The 20,535-nt window shown below is 53.8% G+C and overlaps 1 protein-coding gene across 1 annotated transcript; it reads right to left on the bottom strand.

Moving 5' to 3' along the window:
* Positions 1 to 447: 447 nt before the first annotated feature.
* Positions 448 to 16,830, bottom strand: MAB21L3 (mab-21 like 3). The gene is made up of 6 exons (XM_040334150.1): positions 15,948 to 16,830; positions 9,732 to 9,872; positions 6,806 to 7,097; positions 5,091 to 5,272; positions 3,114 to 3,308; positions 448 to 1,370 (listed from the first exon to the last, which is right to left on the bottom strand). Exons 1-6 carry the CDS (start codon positions 16,152 to 16,154, stop codon positions 1,110 to 1,112), a joined length of 1,278 nt encoding a protein of 425 aa, XP_040190084.1. The 5' UTR covers positions 16,155 to 16,830; the 3' UTR covers positions 448 to 1,109.
* Between the last annotated feature and the right edge of the window lie 3,705 nt (positions 16,831 to 20,535).

Genomic DNA, 20,535 nt, shown 5'->3' on the forward strand with positions numbered 1-20,535 from the left:
GAGGAGGTGGCATGCACAGAAGCTGGGCTGCACCCCGGAGGAGAAACCAGAGGTAGCCTATTGTTCCCTATGGGCTCTATGGGCTCCCTGGTTGCATAAATAGCTGTGCCTGCACGGGTCCCTTGCAATATGACCGTGGCCACCTGGGTAGGAGGGGCGTGGCACATGGAGTAACCAATACGTCAATTTATCTCTTGCCACTCTGAATGCCTGCAGGAGGAGGAGAAGCGGGATGAGAAACGGACGGTTCGGTTCCCCTAGGTGCTGCCCAGCCACCCCTCCCACCCAGACGGCCACCACCCACCGGACAGCTGCTTTGGACCCCAGGAGCCCCAGGCGCAGAGTAGGAGGAGGAAGTTAAATCCTCCTCTGCTCCCAACGCTAGGCAGAGAGGGAGTCGTGGCCATGACGGCACTGGTTGCAAGGCAGCTCTAGTAACCAGTGGCCAGAAATAGTCAGAGCCAGTGCTACCGCGGGTGCAGTCTGTCCCAGTCCCCTGCATTCCAGACTGCTCCCGGAGTCAGTTTTTTTTAATTGGGGGGGGCACAGTATAATTTTGGGGGGGTCATGGCCCCCCCTGCCCCCCCTAGTTATGCCACTGGATACGACCCTAAACACCCATTACACCCTCACCATCCAGGCTCAGTTACCAGCAGGTCTGTCCCTGTCATGGCAGTCATGAGGGAAATATCTCTTGATTAGGGAAGCTTTGTGACCAGTCCATGGGCCCTTGTTCCTCAGCTCCTCCCTGAAGGGCCCAGTAGAGCCGTGAGATACGATAGAGAGATATGATGGAGGAAGGAGTGCCCCTTTACTAAGGGAGGCTGGTGAAGAGTCCATTGTTCCGCAGTCCATGTTCCTCAGTAGCCCCTCCTTCACTCAGTCAGACCATGTGACGCCACAACTCCAAATGATAGGATAATCCTCGGGGGCCGGGTTCTGTGCAGAGGAGGTCACATGATTCGGAAAAGCCCATGGACAATTCAATGTCCACCATGCCCCCCTTGTACTGGGCTAGAGGGGCCCTTTGGGGGGCTCTTTATGTCCTGAGCTGAAGGAGGAGGGGCTTTCGGTGATGCCTCGCCTTCCGTGCTCCGCAGGGGCCGTCTTTAACAAGTAAAGGAGTGGCCGTGGAGTGAAGCCATGTCCAGAGAAGGCTTCTGCAAGAAGCGGGCCAGTTTGTCAGCGAGGTTGTCCAGCTGGTTGGCATCGGCATTTTTCAGCAGATTCGCCCGTCGGACAAAGTAATGGCGCAGGAAGCGTTGCCTGGAACATTTCAGAAGTCTGCGGACCAGGCGAAGGAAACAGGATCCGAAATCCAGCCATGACTTGGAGGACGGGTTCCGTTCACATTCCCAGAGGAGGACCATCTGCCGAGAAGAAAGAAAGATGGTGACACGGATATGGAGAGGCTCCTCCTACTATGGAGGGTCTCCTCCCACTATATGGAGGGTCTCCTCCCACTATATGGAGAGGCTCCTCCCACTATATGGAGAGTCTCCTTCCACTATATGGAGAGGCTCCTCCCACTATGGAGGGTCTCCTCCCACTATATGGAGTGTCTCCTCCCACAATATGAAGAGTCTCCTCCCAGTATATGGAGTGTCCCCTCCCACTGTATGGAGAGGCTCCTCCCACTATATGGAGGGTCTCGTCCCACTATATGAAGTGTCGCCTCCCACTATATGAAGTGTCGCCTCCCACTATATGAAGAGTCTCCTCCCACTATATAAAGAGTCTCCTCCCACTATATGGAGAGGCTCCTCCCACTATATGGAGAGGTTCCTCCCACTATATGGAGGGTCTCCTCTCACTATATGGAGTGTCTCCTCCCAGTATATGGAGGGTCTCCTCCCAGTATATGGAGGGTCTCCTCCCACTATATGGAGGGTCTTCTCCCACTATATGGAGTGTCTCCTCCCACTATATGGAGAGGCTCCTCCCACTATGGAGGGTCTCCTCCCACTATATGGAGAGTCTCCTCCCACTATATGGAGAGTCTCCTCCCACTATATGGAGAGGCTCCTCCCACTATATGACGAGTCTCCTCCCACTATATGGAGTGTTGCCTCCCACTATATGGAGAGTCTCCTCCCACTATATGGAGGGTCTCCTCCCACTATATGGAGAGTCTCCTCCCACTATATGGAGGGTCTCCTCCCACTATATGGAGAGTCTCCTCCCACTATATGGAGAGTCTCCTCCCACTATATGGAGTCTGTCTCCTCCCACTATATGAAGAGTCTCCTCCCACTATATGGAGGGTCTCCTCCCACTATATGGAGAGGCTCCTCCCACTATATGGAGGGTCTCCTCCCACTATATGGAGGGTCTCCTCCCACTATATGGAGAGTCTCCTCCCACTATATGGAGTCTGTCTCCTCCCACTATATGAAGAGTCTCCTCCCACTATATGGAGGGTCTCCTCCCACTATATGGAGGGTCTCCTCCCACTATATGAAGAGTCTCCTTCCACTATATGAAGAGTCTCCTCCCACTATATGGAGAGTCTCCTCCCACTATATGGAGAGTCTCCTCCCACTATATGGAGGGTCTCCTCCCACTATATGGAGAGTCTCCTCCCACTATATGGAGAGTCTCCTCCCACTATATGGAGGGTCTCCTCCCACTATATGGAGAGTCTCCTCCCACTATATGGAGGGTCTCCTCCCACTATATGGAGGGTCTCCTCCCACTATATGGAGTGTCTCCTCCCACTATATGGAGTCTGTCTCCTCCCACTATATGGAGAGTCTCCTCCCACTATATGGAGGGTCTCCTCCCACTATATGGAGGGTCTCCTCCCACTATATGGAGGGTCTCCTCCCACTATATGGAGTGTCTCCTCCCACTATATGGAGTCTGTCTCCTCCCACTATATAGAGTCTGTCTCCTCCCTCTTCAGTCACTGAGAGGTAGAGGTGGGGCGTCTGCCCCTCGGTCCTCAGGATGACCCTTGTTACTGCAAGGACCTCGGGATGTACAAATGAATACCCCCCAGTTTCGGGGGGGGGGACACGTAGTAAAATGATGGAACCCCCATAGACACAATATGAACCCCCATAGACACAATATGAACCCCATCTTTTCCTTTTCTAGAAGAATCGCGGTACCTGGAGATGTTGGGATGTGATGACGGGCCGAGTTCCGGGACACCAAACGTCCTCCTTCAACTGCCGAACGACCCGCAAACATTTCATCCGACACCCTCCGTCCTCCTCCATCCCCTCCAGCAGGAGGCGCTCAGCGCGCAGGAAGGACAACTGCCAGTGGTAATTGGTCCGAGCGATGAGGTCAAAGCCAAAGGACTGGAAGATTGAGGAAGGGATCAGATGTTAGTTATTTGGAGTGGAAGGATGAATGGAGGTCCGAGAGGGTAAGAGGGGTAAGAGAGGCGAGAGGGGTAAGAAGGGTAAGAGGGGTAAGAGAGCTAAGAGGGGTAAGAGGGGTAAGAGAGGTAAGAGGGGTAAGAGAGGTAAGAGGGGTAAGAGAGGTAAGAGAGGTAAGAGAGGTAAGAGGGGTAAGAGAGCTAAGAGGGGTAAGAGGGGTAAGAGAGGTAAGAGGGGTAAGAGGGGTAAGAGGGGTAAGAGTGGTAAGAGGGGTAAGAGAGCTAAGAGGGGTAAGAGGGGTAAGAGAGCTAAGAGGGGTAAGAGAGGTAAGAGAGCTAAGAGGGGTAAGAGGGGTAATAGAGGTAAGAGAGGTAAGAGGTGTAAGAGGGGTAAGAGAGGGGTAAGAGAGGGTAAGAGGGGTAAGAGAGGTAAGAGGGATAAGAGAGGTAAGAGAGGTAAGAAAGTAAGGGACAAACCATCAAACCATCAGGGGGGGGTGGAAGTGGGTGGGTATGGTTTATATTATCAACTAAATAAAACGAGAATACGTAAAATAATTAATATAATGGGAGGGGGAGGGGAAAAAAATACATAAAACAATATGTGAAACACCACAAATGATGCAAAACCAAAAGTGGAGACGGAATTATGAATAAAATCATGAGCAAGTCTCTTGCTGTGGTTGAGTCTGAGGTGGAAAAAAAAGAGGGGTAAGAGAGGTGAGAGGGGTAAGAGATGTAAGAGGGGTAAGAGAGCTAAGAGAGGTAAGAGGGGTAAGAGAGGTAAGAGAGGTAAGAGATGTAAGAGGGGTAAGAGAGGTAAAAGAGGGGTAAGAGAGGGGTAAGAGAGGGTAAGAGGGGTAAGAGAAGTAAAAGAGGGGTAAGAGGGGTAAGAGAGGTAAGAGAGGGTAGGAGAGGGTAAGAGAGGGGTAAGAGAGGTAAGAGGGGTAAGAGAGCTAAGAGGGGTAAGAGAGGTAAGAGAGGGGTAAGAGTGGTAAGAGAGGTAAGAGGGGTTAGAGAGGTAAGAGGGGTAAGAGAGGTAAGAGGGGTAAGAGAGGTAAGAGAGGGGTAAGAGTGGTAAGAGAGGTAAGAGGGGTTAGAGAGGTAAGAGGGGTAAGAGAGCTAAGAGGGGTAAGAGAGGTAAGAGAGGGGTAAGAGTGGTAAGAGAGGTAAGAGGGGTTAGAGAGGTAAGAGGGGTAAGAGAGGTAAGAGAGGTAAGAGGGGTAAGAAAGGTAAGAGGGGTAAGAGAGGTAAGAGGGGTAAGAGAGGTAAGAGAGGGTAGGAGAGGGTAAGAGAGGGGTAAGAGAGGTAAGAGGGGTAAGAGAGCTAAGAGGGGTAAGAGAGGTAAGAGAGGGGTAAGAGTGGTAAGAGAGGTAAGAGGGGTTAGAGAGGTAAGAGGGGTTAGAGAGGTAAGAGGGGTAAGAGAGGTAAGAAAGGTAAGAGGGGTAAGAGGGGTAAGAGGGGTAAGAGAGGTAAGAGAGGTAAGAGTGGTAAGAGGGGTAAAGAGAGGTAAGAGGGGTAAGAGATGTAAGAGGGGTAAGAGAGGTAAGAGGGGTAAGAGAGGTAATAGAGGTAAGAGGGGTAAAGAGAGGTAAGAGGGGTAAGAGGGGTAAGAGGGGTAAGAGAGGTAAGAGGGGTAAGAGAGGTAAGAGGGGTAAAGAGGGGTAAGAGAGATAATAGGAATCATTTTTATTCGGATTTTCCATCACCAGAAATATCTTATAAAAGTCTCCACATTTTGGTGTCACTGCCGTCCTCCCACCTTCACACATCTCGCCTTGTCCTTGGAGGGCCATCTTTTGAAGAAGCGGGGCCAGCGGGCCGATCGGGGCCAACCGCTGGGAACTTCTACCACAGGAACCAACTCCACGTCCACCGTCTGGATGGAAGTCTCCACATTCACTCTGATGATCGGGCCAATGGACTCCATCACACTCACCTTGTCTGTAGGAGGGCAAAACATGGACAGTGGTGAGCAATTATAATGAGAGTCACCTCTCCATGTTCCAGCATCAGTCCTGTCCTTCACTCAGCGTGCTGCCGCCATCCAAGAGGCAAATCTCATGACTCCTGTGCTCCTATCTCACCAGTTCCCATGTGTCTCTAGTGACCTCTGTGTGCTCCCATCTCACCAGTGACCCCTGTGTCTCCAGTGACCCCTGTGTGCTCCCATCTTACAAGTGACCCCTGTGCTTTCAGTGACCCATGTGTCTCCAGTGACCCCTATCTCACCAGTGACCCCTGTGTGCTCCTATCTCACCACTGACCCCTGTGTCTCTAGTGGCCCCTGTGTGCTCCTATCTCTCCAGTGACTCCTGTGTCTCCAGTGGCCCCTGTGTGCTCCTATCTCACCAGTTCCCCTGTGTCTCCAGTGACCCCTGTGCCTTCAGTGACCCCTGTGTCTCCAGTGACCCCTGTGTCTCCAGTGACTCCTGTGCCTTCAGTGACCCCTGTGTCTCCAGTGACCCCTGTGCCTTCAGTGACCCCTGTGTGCTCCTATCTTGCCAGTGACCCCTGTGTCTCTAGTGACCTCTGTGTGCTCCTATTTCACCAGTGACCTCTGTGCCTTCAGTGACCCCTGTGTGCTCCTATCTTGCCAGTGACCCCTGTGTCTCCAGTGACCCCTGTGTCTCTAGTGACCTCCGTGTGCTCCTATCTCGCCAGTGACCCCTGTGTCTCCAGTGACCCCTGTGTCTCCAGTGACCTTTGTGTGCTCCTATCTCATCAGTGACCCCTGTGTCTCCAGTGACCCCTGTGTCTCTAGTGACCTCTGTGTGCTCCTATCTCACCAGTGACCCCTGTGTCTCCAGTGACCCCTGTGTCTCCAGTGACCTTTGTGTGCTCCTATCTTGCCAGTGACCCCTGTGTCTCTAGTGACCTCTGTGTGCTCCTATCTCGCCAGTGACCCCTGTGTCTCCAGTGACCTCTGTGTACTCCTATCTCACCAGTGACCCCTGTGTCTCCAGTGACCCCTGTGTCTCTAGTGACCTCTGTGTGCTCCTATCTCACCAGTGACCCCTGTGTCTCCAGTGACCCCTGTGCCTTCAGTGACCCCTGTGTCTCCAGTGACCCCTGTGCCTTCAGTGACCCCTGTGTGCTCCTATCTTGCCAGTGACCCCTGTGTGCTTCTATCTCACCAGTGACTCCTGTGTTTTAAGGGACCCCTATGCCCTTCTGTGTCTTCATATAGCCTGGTGACCCCTGTGCAATCCACTTGTGTCTCCTCACAGTCTCCAGTACATCCAGCCATTGTCTGGCCAGCTACACCCCACCCTCAGGTACTCTCCTCCAATCACTTGGACTCTCCTCTTCTCTGTCACAAAGGGAGGAGCTGACTTCCTGAGAACTGGTAACTCTAATTATTCTAATAATTGGGTTCCGATGAAATGAAATCAGATGAGAGTCTTTTGATCGTGGAAGGATTGGCAATAGAAACGATCGTAGGTTCAGAGATGGAGGGGAGACAGGTCCTCTTACCAGACAGGTGACAGGCGGGAATGGCTCGGAGGAGGAGCCCATGGAAGACGTTCACCACTCGGGCGGGCACCACATCCCCCTGAATGTTCACATCCCCGTCATGCCACTGGGGGGTGCTCTTCTGGAACTGCTCCACTTCCAGCCATTGGTGGAGTTTCTCGGGCTCCATGACCGGGGTGAGGAGGCGGACCCCACTGGGGGTGTAATACCGCCAACGCCGAGAACGTCTATGGCGGAAACCACTGAGGCCTCGAAGGGGAACTGTGACCAGAAGCTGGGAGGGCGCCATCACCTGTCAGGAGGAATAGAGAGAGACATGACCCCGCTGAGAAATCAGCAACCGGACCGCACTATTGTGATAGTAGTGACAGTGCTGGGTATATATAGTATAATATACAATGAAGATTTTGGACATAGAAAAGGGGGGATGGGGTGGATGGGTGGGGGGGAGGTTGTACCGGTGGGTGAGGATCAAGTAATTGATGCTGTGATTGATTCCCCCCCCCCCGTGATAATTGTCTGTCCAGAACTCCTCCCCATTCTCTGATATTACACCCGGAACACACAGTCGGGGTCCTGGCGAGGATCCGGGTTGAGGGGGGGAGGGATCAGCATGCAGCGGATCAGGGTGACACCCACTTTCTATAAATTCCCGGTTACCTGTATACAGGGGTGCAGTGAGCGGCGCCCCCTCAGCAGCGCCATCCAGTGGGCCAGTAAGTCCGGCTGTTCCTGATTTCACACGCAGCGAAGGAGAGAGAGAAGATGTGACAATGACAGGAAAGGACCGCCTGCCAGCCAGGTAGTGTAATGGGGTCCCTCTTATGTCCCTCCCCATCCGATCCCTTCCCCAAAGTGCCACACAGGTGGTGTAATGGGGTCCCTCTTATGTCCCTCCCCATCTGATCCCTTCCCCAAAATGCCAGACTGGTAATGTAATAAGGTCCCTCCTATGTCCCTTCCCATCAGATCCCTTCCCTAAAATGCCAGACAGGTATTGTAATAGGGTCCCTCTTATGTCCCTCCCCATCTGATCCCTCCCCCAAAGTGCCAGACAGGTAGTGTAATGGGGTCCCTCTTATGTCCCTCCCCATCTGATTCCTCCCTTATGGTGCTGGATATGTGATGTAATGGGCCCCACTTATGTCCCGCCCATCTGATCTCTCCCTTACAGTGCCAGACAGGTACTGTAATGGGGTCCCCCTTATGTCCCTCTTCATCTGATCCCTTCCCCAAAATGCCAGACAGGTAGTGTAATGGGGTCCCTCTTATGTCCCTCCCCATCTGATCACTTCCCCAAAGTGCCAGACAGGTGGTGTAATGGGGTCCCTCTTATGTCCCTCCCCATCCGATTCCTTCCCTAAAATGCCAGACAGGTATTGTAATAGGGTCCCTCTTATGTTCCTCCCCATCTGATCTCTCCCTTACAGTGCCAGACAGGTAGTGTAATGGGGTCCCTCTTATGTCCCTCCCCATCTAATCCCTCCCCAAAGATCCAGACAGGTGGTGTAATGGGGTCCCTCTTATGTCCCTCCCCATCCGATTCCTTCCCTAAAATGCCAGACAGGTAGTGTAATGGGTCCCTCTTATGTTCCTCCCCATCTGATCCCTCCCCCAAAGTGCTAGACAGGTGGTGTAATGGGGTCCCTCTTATGTCCCTCCCCATCTGATTCCTCCCTAATGGTGCTGGATATGTGATGTAATGGGCCCCACTTATGTCCCGCCCATCTGATCTCTCCCTTACAGTGCCAGACAGGTAGTGTAATGGGGTCCCTTTTATGTCCCTCCTTATCTGATCCCTTCCCCAAAATGCCAGACAGATAGTGTAATGGGGTCCTTCTTATGTCCCTCCCCATCCGATCCCTTCCCCAAAATGCCAGACAGGTAGTGTAATGGGGCCCCTTTTATGTCCCCACCTATCTGATCCCTCCCTCACAATGCCAGACAGGTGGTGTAATGGGGACCCTCTTATGTCTCTCCCCATCTGTTCCCTCCCCAAAATGCCAGACAGGTGGTGTAATGGGGTCCCTCTTATGTCCCTCCCCATCCGATCCCTTCCCCAAAATGCCAGACGGGTGGTGTAATGGGGTCCCTCTTATGTCCCTCCCCATCTGATCCCTTCCCCAAAATGCCAGACAGGTAGTGTAATTGGGTCCCTCTTATGTTCCCCCCATCTGATTCCTCTCCCCTGGTGCTGGTGCATGGTGATATGTGATGTATTGGGCCCCACTTATGATCCCTTCCCCTTCCTTGCCAGACAGGTAGTGTAATGGGGCCCCTCTTATGTCTCTCCCCTATCTAACTCCTTCCCCATTGTGCTGGATATGTTTTGGAATTTGGCCCCTCCTATGTCCCCCATCTGAACCCTCCCCCACAGTGCTAGACATGTGGTGTAATGGGGTCCCTCCCCTATCTGATCCCTCCTCTATAGTACCAGACAGCTGGTGTAATGGGGCCCCTCTCATGTCCCTCCCCAATCTGAGTGACTGGAAAGTTGACGAATGCCTGAAGCTAAAAAAAAAATGTTTCCTCATTTCAGATACAGCGGGGGCGGGGTCACCACTCCTGTCAGGAGTCCCATTGTGGAGAATTCCCTTCACTTCCTGTTTCAGAGACACAACAGGAAGTGAGAGGGAATCCCCACTCACCAGAACAGGTCTCCTCATTGGGAGATTTCCCCTCTGTTCTTCTTCTGTATTGATCCCCTATCACTTCCTGTTTTGGTGACACCGGGACAGATAGAGATTAAATCTCACCAGTGGAGACAGCAATAAAAACCTGACAGAGTGTCTAACCCCCTCCCCTCCCCACTCCATCCAAAACTGAAAGAAGTTTAGGCTCTGCACACACTTCACTCCCCCCCCTCTGCTCATTCAGTCCCGCAGGGCGGCGCTGTCGGGTCACAATGGTACTTGGGGGGTCTCACCTTTAGGTGGTCGCTGTGGATGCCGGAGTTGGAAATGCTCTGAAATCGGGAATCCCAGGAACTGACCTGCGCTGTCAGCGCCACCATGATCGTCTGCACCTCCTCCACCATGCGGGCCACGCGGCGGCGCCGGACGTCCCCCTGGGGGGCAAAGACATGACAGTCAGGATTAAAGGATCGTGGGGGGGAGGGGAACATTTTCATGGCCGCGGAGCACTTCCCAATGAATGTATGGCGTAATGTATGGTGATAGAGGGGTATGGGGGGCCCTCTAGAAGCTCCTTGTATGTCAGACAGTGCAGGTACACCCCCGCTGAACATAATTCTCCATAAAAGTCTATTGTCAGATCTCTGTCCATAGACAAACACTGCGCCACATATGGCCACTAGATGGCGCTAAGAACCATAGGGAATTCCTATAATTGATTTAAAATTAAAAAAACACATTTGGCCACTAGGTGGCGCTAAAAACCATAGGGAATTCCTATGATTGATTTAAAATAGAAAATACCACATTGGGCCACTAGATGGTGCTAAGTATCAAAGGGAATTCCTATGAATTTCATGGATTTAAAATGAAAAAATACCACATTGGACGACTACGTGGAGGGGGTTGTATGATGAGTGGGGGGATTGGACGGAGTGTGTTGGATGGAAGGAATCTTCATCAGTGCAGGAAGTTGTCCTCGCGGTCGGTGTTTATTCTCCTCGTATTCTATTATTAGATCTGGTTTACTAGAAACGTTCAGGTCGGGGTGACCCGGCAGCCAGGAGAACCTCCCCCCCCTCCCCCCTCCTCCGCAGCATTTCTATTTCTGGGACGGTTCTGGCTCCTGCCGATCGGAGATCAGAGAAGGTTCAATTTCTGTCATCTCTGGAGGAAGTGAGAATCCCCCCAATTCACAAACTGAATCCTCCCCTCCTGTATTCCACATCGATTTCCCCCCGTTCATCCCAGTCACCCCTATTCCCGATTCTCGGATGAAATCCCATTCCTGAGTGAACTCCTCCAACTCCCTCCAGACTCCCCAACTTCCTCCAACTCCCCCCAGACTCCTCAACTTCCTCCAACTCCCTACAGACTCCCCAACTTCCTCCAACTCCCTCCAGACTCCCCAACTCCCTACAGACTCCCCAACTTCCTCCAACTCCCTCCAGACTCCCCAACTTCCTCCAACTCCCTCCAGACTCCCCAACTTCCTCCAACTCCCTCCAGACTCCCCAACTCCCTCCAGACTCCCCAACTCCCTCCAGACTCCCCAACTTCCTCCAACTCCCTCCAGACTCCCCAACTTCCTCCAGACTCCCCAACTTCCTCCAACTCCCTCCAGACTCCCCAACTTCCTGCAACTCCCTCCAGACTCCCCAACTCCCTCCAGACTCCCCAACTCCCTCCAGACTCCCCAACTTCCTCCAACTCCCTCCAGACTCCCCAACTTCCTCCAGACTCCCCAACTCCCTCCAGACTCCCCAACTTCCTCCAACTCCCTCCAGACTCCCCAACTTCCTCCAACTCCCTCCAGACTCCCCAACTTCCTCCAACTCCCTCCAGACTCCCCAACTCCCTCCAGACTCCCCAACTTCCTCCAACTCCCTCCAGACTCCCCAACTTCCTCCAACTCCCTCCAGACTCCCCAACTTCCTACAGACTCCCCAACTTCCTCCAACTCCCTCCAGACTCCCCAACTTCCTCCAACTCCCTCCAGACTCCCCAACTTCCTGCAACTCCCTCCAGACTCCCCAACTCCCTCCAGACTCCCCAACTCCCTCCAGACTCCCCAACTTCCTCCAACTCCCTCCAGACTCCCCAACTTCCTCCAGACTCCCCAACTTCCTCCAACTCCCTCCAGACTTCCCAACTTCCTTCAACTCCCTCAAGACTCCCCAACTTCCTTCAATTCCCTCCAGACTCCCCAACTTCCTGCAACTCCCTCCAGACTCCACAACTTCCTCTAGACTCCCCAACTCCCTCCAGACTCCCCAACTTCCTCCAACTCCCTCCAGACTCTCCAACTCCCTCCAGACTCCCTAACTTCCTCCAGACTCCCCAACTTCCTCCAACTCTCTCCAAACTCCCCACCTTCCTCCAGACTCCCCAACTTCCTCCAACTCCCTCCAAACTCCCCACCTTCCTCCAGACTCCCCAACTTCCTCCAACTCCCTCCAAACTCCCCAACTTCCTCCAACTCCCTCCAAACTCCCCACCTTCCTCCAGACTCCCCAACTTCCTCCAACTCCCTCCAGACTCCCCAACTTCCTCCAACTTCCTCCAGACTCCTCAACTTCCTCCAACTCCCTCCAGACTCCCCAACTTCCTCCAACTCCCTCCAGACTCCCCAACTTCCTCCAGACTCCCCAACTTCCTCCAACTCCCTCCAGACTCCCCAACTTCCTCCAACTCCCTCCAGACTCCCCAACTTCCTCCAACTCCCTTCAGACTCCCCAACTTCCTCCAACTCCCTGCAGACTCCCCAACTCCCTCCAGACTCCCCAACTTCCTCCAACTCTCTCCAGACTCTCCAACTCCCTCCAGACTCCCCAACTTCCTCCAACTCCCTCCAGACTCCCCAACTTCCTCCAACTCCCTCCAAACTCCCCAACTTCCTCCAACTCCCTCCAAACTCCCCAACTTCCTCCAACTCCCTCCAGACTCCCCAACTCCCTCCAGACTCCCCAACTTCCTCCAACTCCCTCCAGACTCCCCAACTCCCTCCAACTCCCTCCAGACTCCCCAACTTCCTCCAACTCCCTCCAGACTCCCCAACTTCCTCCAACTCCCTCCAAACTCCCCAACTCCCTCCAGACTCCCCAACTTCCTCCAACTCCCTCCAGACTCCCCAACTTCCTCCAACTCCCTCCAGACTCCTCAACTTCCTCCAACTCCCTCCAGACTCCCCAACTTCCTCCAACTCCTTCCAGACTCCCCAACTTCCTCCAACGCCCCCCAGACTCCCCAACTTCCTCCAACTCCCTCCAAACTCCCCAACTTCCTCCAACTCCCTCCAGACTCCCCAACTTCCTCCAGACTCCCCAACTTCCTCCAACTCCCTCCAGACTCCCCAACTTCCTCCAACTCCCTCCAGACTCCCTAACTCCCTCCAGACTCCCCAACTTCCTCCAACTCCCTCCAGACTCCCCAACTTCCTCCAACTCCCTCCAGACTCCCCAACTTCCTCCAACTCCCTCCAGACCCCCCCAACATCCTCCAACTCCCTCCAGACCCCCCCAACTTCCTCCAACTCCCTCCAAACTCTCCAACTTCCCTCCAGACTCCCCAACTTCCTCCAGACTCCTCAACTTCCTCCAACTCCCTCCAGACTCCCCAACTTCCTCCAGACTCCCCAACTTCCTCCAACTCCCTACAGACTCCCCAACTCCCTCCAGAGTTTGTAGGGGGTCTTCGGGGAGCAGAGGACACGGCCTCTTATTTTGGGGGGGTCTTTGGGGAGAGGAGGACACGGCCTCTTATCTTGGGGGGTCTTTGGGGAGCGGAGGACACGGCCTCTTATCTTGGGGGGTCTTCGGGGAGCGGAGGACACGACCTCTTATCTTGGGGGGTCTTTGGGGAGCGAAGGACACGGCCTCTTATCTTGGGGGGTCTTTGGGGATCGGAGGACGCGGCCTCTTATCTTGGGGGGTCCTTGGGGAGCGGGGGACGCGGCCTCTTATCTTGGGGGGTCTTTGGGGAGTGGAGGACACGGCCTCTTATCTTGGGGGTATTTGGGGAACGGAGGACACGGCCTCTTATCTTGGGGGGTCTTTGGGGAATGGAGGACACGGCCTCTTATCTTGGGGGATCTTTGGGGAGCAGAGGACACAGCCTCTTATCTTGGGGGGTCTTTGGGGAGCGGAGGACACGGCCTCTTATCTTGGGGGTCTTTGGGGAACGGAGGACACGGCCTCTTATCTTGGGGGGTCTTTGGGGAGCCGAGGACACGCCCTCTTATCTTTGGGGGGTCTTTGGGGAACGGAGGACACGCCCTCTTATCTTGGGGGGTCTTTGGGGAACGGAGGACACGGCCTCTTATCTTGGGGGGTCTTTGGGGAGCGGAGGACATGGGCTCTTATCTTGGGGGGTCTTTGGGGAGCGGAGGACATGGGCTCTTATCTTGGGGGGTCTTTGGGGAGCGAAGGACACGGCCTCTTATCTTGGGGGGTCTTTGGGGAGCGGAGGACACGGCCTCTTATCTTGGGGGTCTTTGGGGAACGGAGGACACGCCCTCTTATCTTGGGGGGTCTTTGGGGAGTGGAGGACACGGCTGGGAGAGGGAGGGGTCAGAGGTGGAGTCATTAACTCATTGCAGCCAATCAGTGCACAGGACTCCGCCTTCCCTCTATCGGAGGGTCCCGTGAACTGTTTTGTAGCCGGAGGGTTTCCCTGTCGGGAATTCCCGGCCGCGATGTTTCCGTGTTTTCGGCGTTGACACTAAACGATCGTCCCGGGCGCGGTGTACACACAACACGCGGCGTCCCCCATCCCCCTCCCTCTCTGTGTACAGACCAATCACAGCTGCTGTTTTGTGTCAACAAAGTCACTTGAAGGGAATGCGGGACGTTCAATAAAAGTCCAAACGATCGACAATTTTATGGCGCAATCTCAAGAAAAAACGCCAAAAGGCATTAAAAACGCATCGGGGGGGAATGTGACCTACCAAGGGGGACCTAATAAAGGGGGTCCAACCCGCTACTAGCAAGGGGGACCTAATAAAGGGGGTCCAACCCACTACTAGCAAGGAGGACCTAATAAAGGGGATCCAACCCACTACTAGCAAGGAGGACCTAATAAAGGGGGTCCAACCTGCTACTAGCAAGGGGGACCTAATAAAGGGGGTCCAACCCGCTACTAGCAAGGGGGACCTAATAAAGGGGTCCAACCCGGGACTAGCAAGGGGGACCCAATAAAGAGGGTCCAACCCACTACTAGCAAGGGGGACCTAATAAAGGGGTCCAACCCGGGACTAGCAAGGGGGACCCAATAAAGAGGGTCCAACCCACTACTACCAAGGGGGACCTAATAAAGGGGGTCCAACCCGCTACTAGCAAGGAGGACCTAATAAAGGGGATCCAACCCACTACTAGCAAGGAGGACCTAATAAAGGGGGTCCAACCCGCTACTAGCAAGGGGGACCTAATAAAGGGGGTCCAACCTGGGACTAGCAAGGGGGACCTATTAAAGGGGGTCCAACCTGCTACTAGCAAGGGGGACCTAATAAAGGGGGTCCAACCCACTACTAGCAAGGGGGGCCTAATAAAGGGGATCCAACCCACTACTAGCAAGGGGGGCCTAATAAAGGGGATCCAACCCACTACTAGCAAGGAGGACCTAATAAAGGGGGTCCAACCCGCTACTAGCAAGGGGGACCTAATAAAGGGGGTCCAACCCACTACTAGCAAGGTGGACCTAATAAAGGGGGTCCAACCTGGGACTAGCAAGGGGGACCTATTAAAGGGGGTCCAACCTGCTACTAGCAAGGGGGTCCTAATAAAGGGGGTCCAACCTGCTACTAGCAAGGGGGACCTAATAAAGGGGGTCCAACCCGCTACTAGCAAGGGGGACCTAATAAAGGGGGTCCAACCCGCTACTAGCAAGGAGGACCTAATAAAGGGGGTCCAACCCGCTACTAGCAAGGGGGACCTAATAAAGGGGGTCCAACCCACTACTAGCAAGGTGGACCTAATAAAGGGGGTCCAACCCGCTACTAGCAAGGGGGAGCTAATAAAGGGGGTTCAACCCTCTACCAGCAAGGGGGGCCTGATAAAGGGGGTCCAACACACTACTAGCAAGGGGGACCTAATAAAGGGGGTCCAACCCGCTACTAGCAAGGGGGACCTAATAAAGGGGGTCCAACCCGCTACTAGCAAGGGGGAGCTAATAAAGGGGGTCCAACCCGCTACTAGCAAGAGGTACCTAATAAAGGGGCCCAACCCGCTACTAGCAAGAGGTACCTAATAAAGGGGGTCCAACCCGCTACTAGCAAGAGGTACCTAATAAAGGGGCCCAACCCGCTACTAGCAAGGGGGACCTAATAAAGGGGGTCCAACCCACTACTAGCAAGGGGGACCTAATAAAGGGGGTCCAACCCTCTACTAGCAAGGGGGACCTAATAAAGGGGGTCCAACCCTCTACTAGCAAGGGGGACCTAATCAAGGGGGCAGTCGGTGTACACTCTATATACAGACAGACAGATGGTGTTGGACAGACGGAGGGGTGAGTACCGTGTTGTGTAGGAAGTTGTTGAGCTCCTCCTCGGTGATCTTCGCCTTCTTCTTCATCTCTCCTCCGGGGTCCTCTCTGTAGAACCAGAAGAACCCGACACCCTCCGATACCACGGTGCCAACCAATGTACCAACTCCACCACACAAGGATCCCAGAATCTCACCGCCTGCCGGGTTCATGTATCTCCACCAACAGTCCCTAAACATCGACCCAACACAGCGACTCACATACCGTCTCCGTTGTACTGATCACCCCGGACTGGCCGTCCAACCAATCCTCTACCAACCGTGTATGACCGCCGTCACCACCGTAATCACCATGACAACTGCACTGCCGGGACCAACACAACTAACCTGCCAGACCCACACAGGCTTATCTGTTGCTACCCCACGGCTCTACAACTACCACCACCACCTTACAACGATCACCACAACCCTACAACTACCACTACAACCCTACAATGATCACCACAACCCTACAACTACCACCACAACACTACAACTGCCACCACAACCCTACAACTACCACCACAACCCTACAATGATCACCACAACCCTACAACAATCACCACGGCTCTACAACTACCACCACAACCCTACAACTACCACCACAACCCTACAACTACCACCACAGCCCTACAACTACCACCACGACCCTACAACTACCACCACGACCCTACAACTACCACCACGGCTCTACAACTACCACCACAACCCTACAACTACCACCACAACCCTACAACGATCACCACAACCCTACAACTACCACCACAACCCTGCAACTACCACCACAGCCCTACAACTACCACCACGACCCTACAACTACCACCACGACCCTACAACTACCACCACGGCTCTACAACTACCACCACAACCCTACAACTACCACCACGACCCTACAACTACCACCACGACCCTACAACTACCACCACAGCCCTACAACTACCACCACGACCCTACAACTACCACCACGACCCTACAACTACCACCACGGCTCTACAACTACCACCACAACCCTACAACTACCACCACAACCCTACAACGATCACCACAACCCTACAACTACCACCACAACCCTGCAACTACCACCACAGCCCTACAACTACCACCACGACCCTACAACTACCACCACGACCCTACAACTACCACCACGGCTCTACAACTACCACCACAACCCTACAACTACCACCACAACCCTGCAACTACCACCACAGCCCTACAACTACCACCACGACCCTACAACTACCACCACGACCCTACAACTACCACCACGACCCTACAACTACCACCACAACCCTACAACGATCACCACAACCCTACGACTACCACCACAACCCTACAACTACCACCACAACTCTACAACTACCACCACAACCCTACAACGATCACCACAACCCTACAGCTACCACCACAGCTCTACAACTACCACCACAACTCTACAACTACCACCACAGCCCTGCAACTACCACCACAGCCCTGCAACTACCACCACAGCCCTGCAACTACCACCACACCCCTGCAACTACCACCACAGCTCTACAACTACCACCACAACACTACAACTACCACCACAGCTCTACAACTACTATCATGGCTCTACAACTACCACCACAACTCTACAACGATCACCACAACCCTACAGCTACCACCACAGCTCTACAACTACCACCACAACTCTACAACTACCACCACAGCCCTGAAACTACCACCACAACTCTACAACTACCACCACGACCCTGCAACTACCACCACAGCCCTGCAACTACCACCACAGCCCTGCAACTACCACCACAGCCCTGCAACTACCACCACAGCCCTGCAACTACCACCACAACTCTACAACTACCACCACAACCCTACAATGATCACCACAACCCTAGAACTACCACCACAACTCTACAACTACTCAAATAGCTCTACAACTACCACCACAACCCTACAATGATCACCACAACCCTAGAACTACCACCACAACTCTACAACTACTCAAATAGCTCTACAACTACCACCACAGCCCTGTAACTACCACCACAACCCTACAACTACCACCACAGCTCTACAACTACCATCACAGCTCTACAACGATCACCACAGCCCTGCAACTACCACGACAGCCCTGCAACTACCACCACAACACTACAACTACCACCACAACTCTACAACTACCACCACAGCCCTGCAACTACCACCACAACTCTACAACTACCACCACAACCCTACAACTACCCCGCAGCTCTACAACTAACCTGCCAGACCCACACAGACTTATCTGTTACTATCCTAACAGCTCTACAACTACTATAACTGCCCTAGCAGCTCTACAACTACCACCACAGCTTTACAACTACCACCAGAACAGCTCTACAGCTCCCTAAAGACAGAATCCCTCTCTAGCAGTTTTACAACTTCCCTGCCAGCTCTGCTTCTGCCACATCAGCTTCACTACGACCTTACCAGCGGTATAACTACCACACAGCTCGAGAAGTACAATACCAGCTTTATACCGATCCTACCAGCCGAGTAACTTATTCTGCAATCCGTCCATATCCATGATCAGCTCTATGATGATTGGGAGGACAGCGGTGGTCCTCTATGATGATTGGTAGGACAGCGGTGGTCCTCTATGATGATTGGTAGGACAGCGGTGGTCTTCTATGATGATTGGTAGGACAGCGGTGGTCCTCTATGATGATTGGTAGGACAGCGGTGGTCTTCTATGATGATTGGTAGGACAGCGGTGGTCCTCTATGATGATTGGTAGGACAGCGGTGGAGGTCGGGATGTTCCTCCTCTGGTGTCCTCGGTGTGTATGAGGATCACACTTTCCTGTACAATCAATATCACCAGCTCTCCCCTCCCCACCACTCTCCTCCAACAAGATTTACTGTAAACACTCAGCAATTGTCACCATCACACCCAACATCCTCCTCCATCACACCCAACATCCTCCTCCACCTCACAGACTCACATTGGTCACATGACTCACACTGCTTTCATCATACAGCTCATGTGTGACACTGTACTCATAGGAGAGCATAGAGATCATAGAGATGATAGGAGAGCATAGATTTCATAGGAAGCCATAGAGATCAGAGGAGAGCATAGAGATCAGGGGAGATCATAGTAGAGAGTATAGAGATCAGGGAAGACCGGGGAGATCAGAGGAGACCATAGAGATCAGGGGAGACCATAGAGATCAGGGGAGAGCATGGAGATCAGAGGAGACCATAGAGATCAGAGGAGATCATAGTAGAGACCATAGAGATCAGGGGAGACCATAGAGATCAGAGGAGACCACAGCAGACCAGATTGGGGACCCAGTCGATCACTGGGCCTGCACAGCAGATCAATTGCTTCAGGCCAATGTGGTCACGGAACCAGGAACACTGCTGCCCACGCACACCCCGGCCAGGAGGGCCATATGCAGGGGTGTTGTGGAGTGGCTACCCCAATGGTGGGCGCTGCACGAGGAAGAAGAACCTCAAGGCAATGGCGTCTGCCCCCTTTATACCCCTCCCCAGCATGCACAGCGAGGCAGCCAACCCCTGACTGGCTGCTAAGGAGTGGTACTCACTTGACCCTACTGCTGCCACCTGCTGTCCGGAGGGTGACCTGAGTCCCCGAACAAAAGGTTAGCCCACAGCACAGCCAAGCTAGAGCAGAGACCCCAAATTTACACAATCCAACGAATCCAGAGCCAAATATTTCCCTGAATTCTCCCTCTAAATTTACCATGAAAGTAGCCCGGCGCTACATTCCCCCGTCTCTCTGCCCTCAGCCTCGTCCAAGGTGCCCCTTCCATTTCCTGCCGCCCCTCCCCCGTGTCATTATTGATGGTGGGGATATCTGGGTCATCCCCCGCCTGCAGCCATACTGATTGATGTGCGTCCCCAGAGAGGAGGGGCGCCGCACATCTCCAACCATTAGGATAAAGTTCTGCCTCCGGGGGGAAGACATTTCCTGCTGCACACCCCACTTCCACCCAATTATTCTCCATTGATTATTCCAGAAAGGAAAATGCCATTTATAGCAGATATGCTGTGACCGCGCTATCCACTCCCCTCCCCCCCATATCTCCAATCCTTGGCTGTGACCACACTGTCCACTCCCCTCCCCCCCATATCTCCAATCCTTGGCTGCAGGGAGACCAGAGACTGCGACCGGGGGGCGGAGACACCAGCAGTGAGCCACAGGGAGACCTGAGACCTGGGGCGGAGACACCAGCAGGGAGACCAGAAGCTGAGACCTGGGGGGCGGAGACAGCAGCAGTGAGATGCAAGGAGATCTGAGACCTGGGGGGCGGAGACAGCAGCAGTGAGATGCAGGGAGACCACAGACTGAGACATTGGGGGCGGAGACACCAGCAGTGAGATGCAGGGAAATCTGAGACCTGGGGGGCGGAGACACCAGCAGTGAGATGCAGGGAGATCTGAGACCTGGGGGGCGGAGACACCAGCAGTGAGATGCAAGGAGATCTGAGAACTGGGGGGCGGAGACACCAGCAGTGAGATGCAGGGAGATCAGAGACTTGGGGGGTGGAGACACCAGCAGTGAGATGCAAGGAGATCTGAGACCTGGGGGGCGGAGA

The sequence above is a fragment of the Rana temporaria genome (genome assembly GCF_905171775.1).
Source record: "Rana temporaria chromosome 2 unlocalized genomic scaffold, aRanTem1.1 chr2k, whole genome shotgun sequence".
NCBI classification, from domain to species: domain Eukaryota; kingdom Metazoa; phylum Chordata; class Amphibia; order Anura; family Ranidae; genus Rana; species Rana temporaria.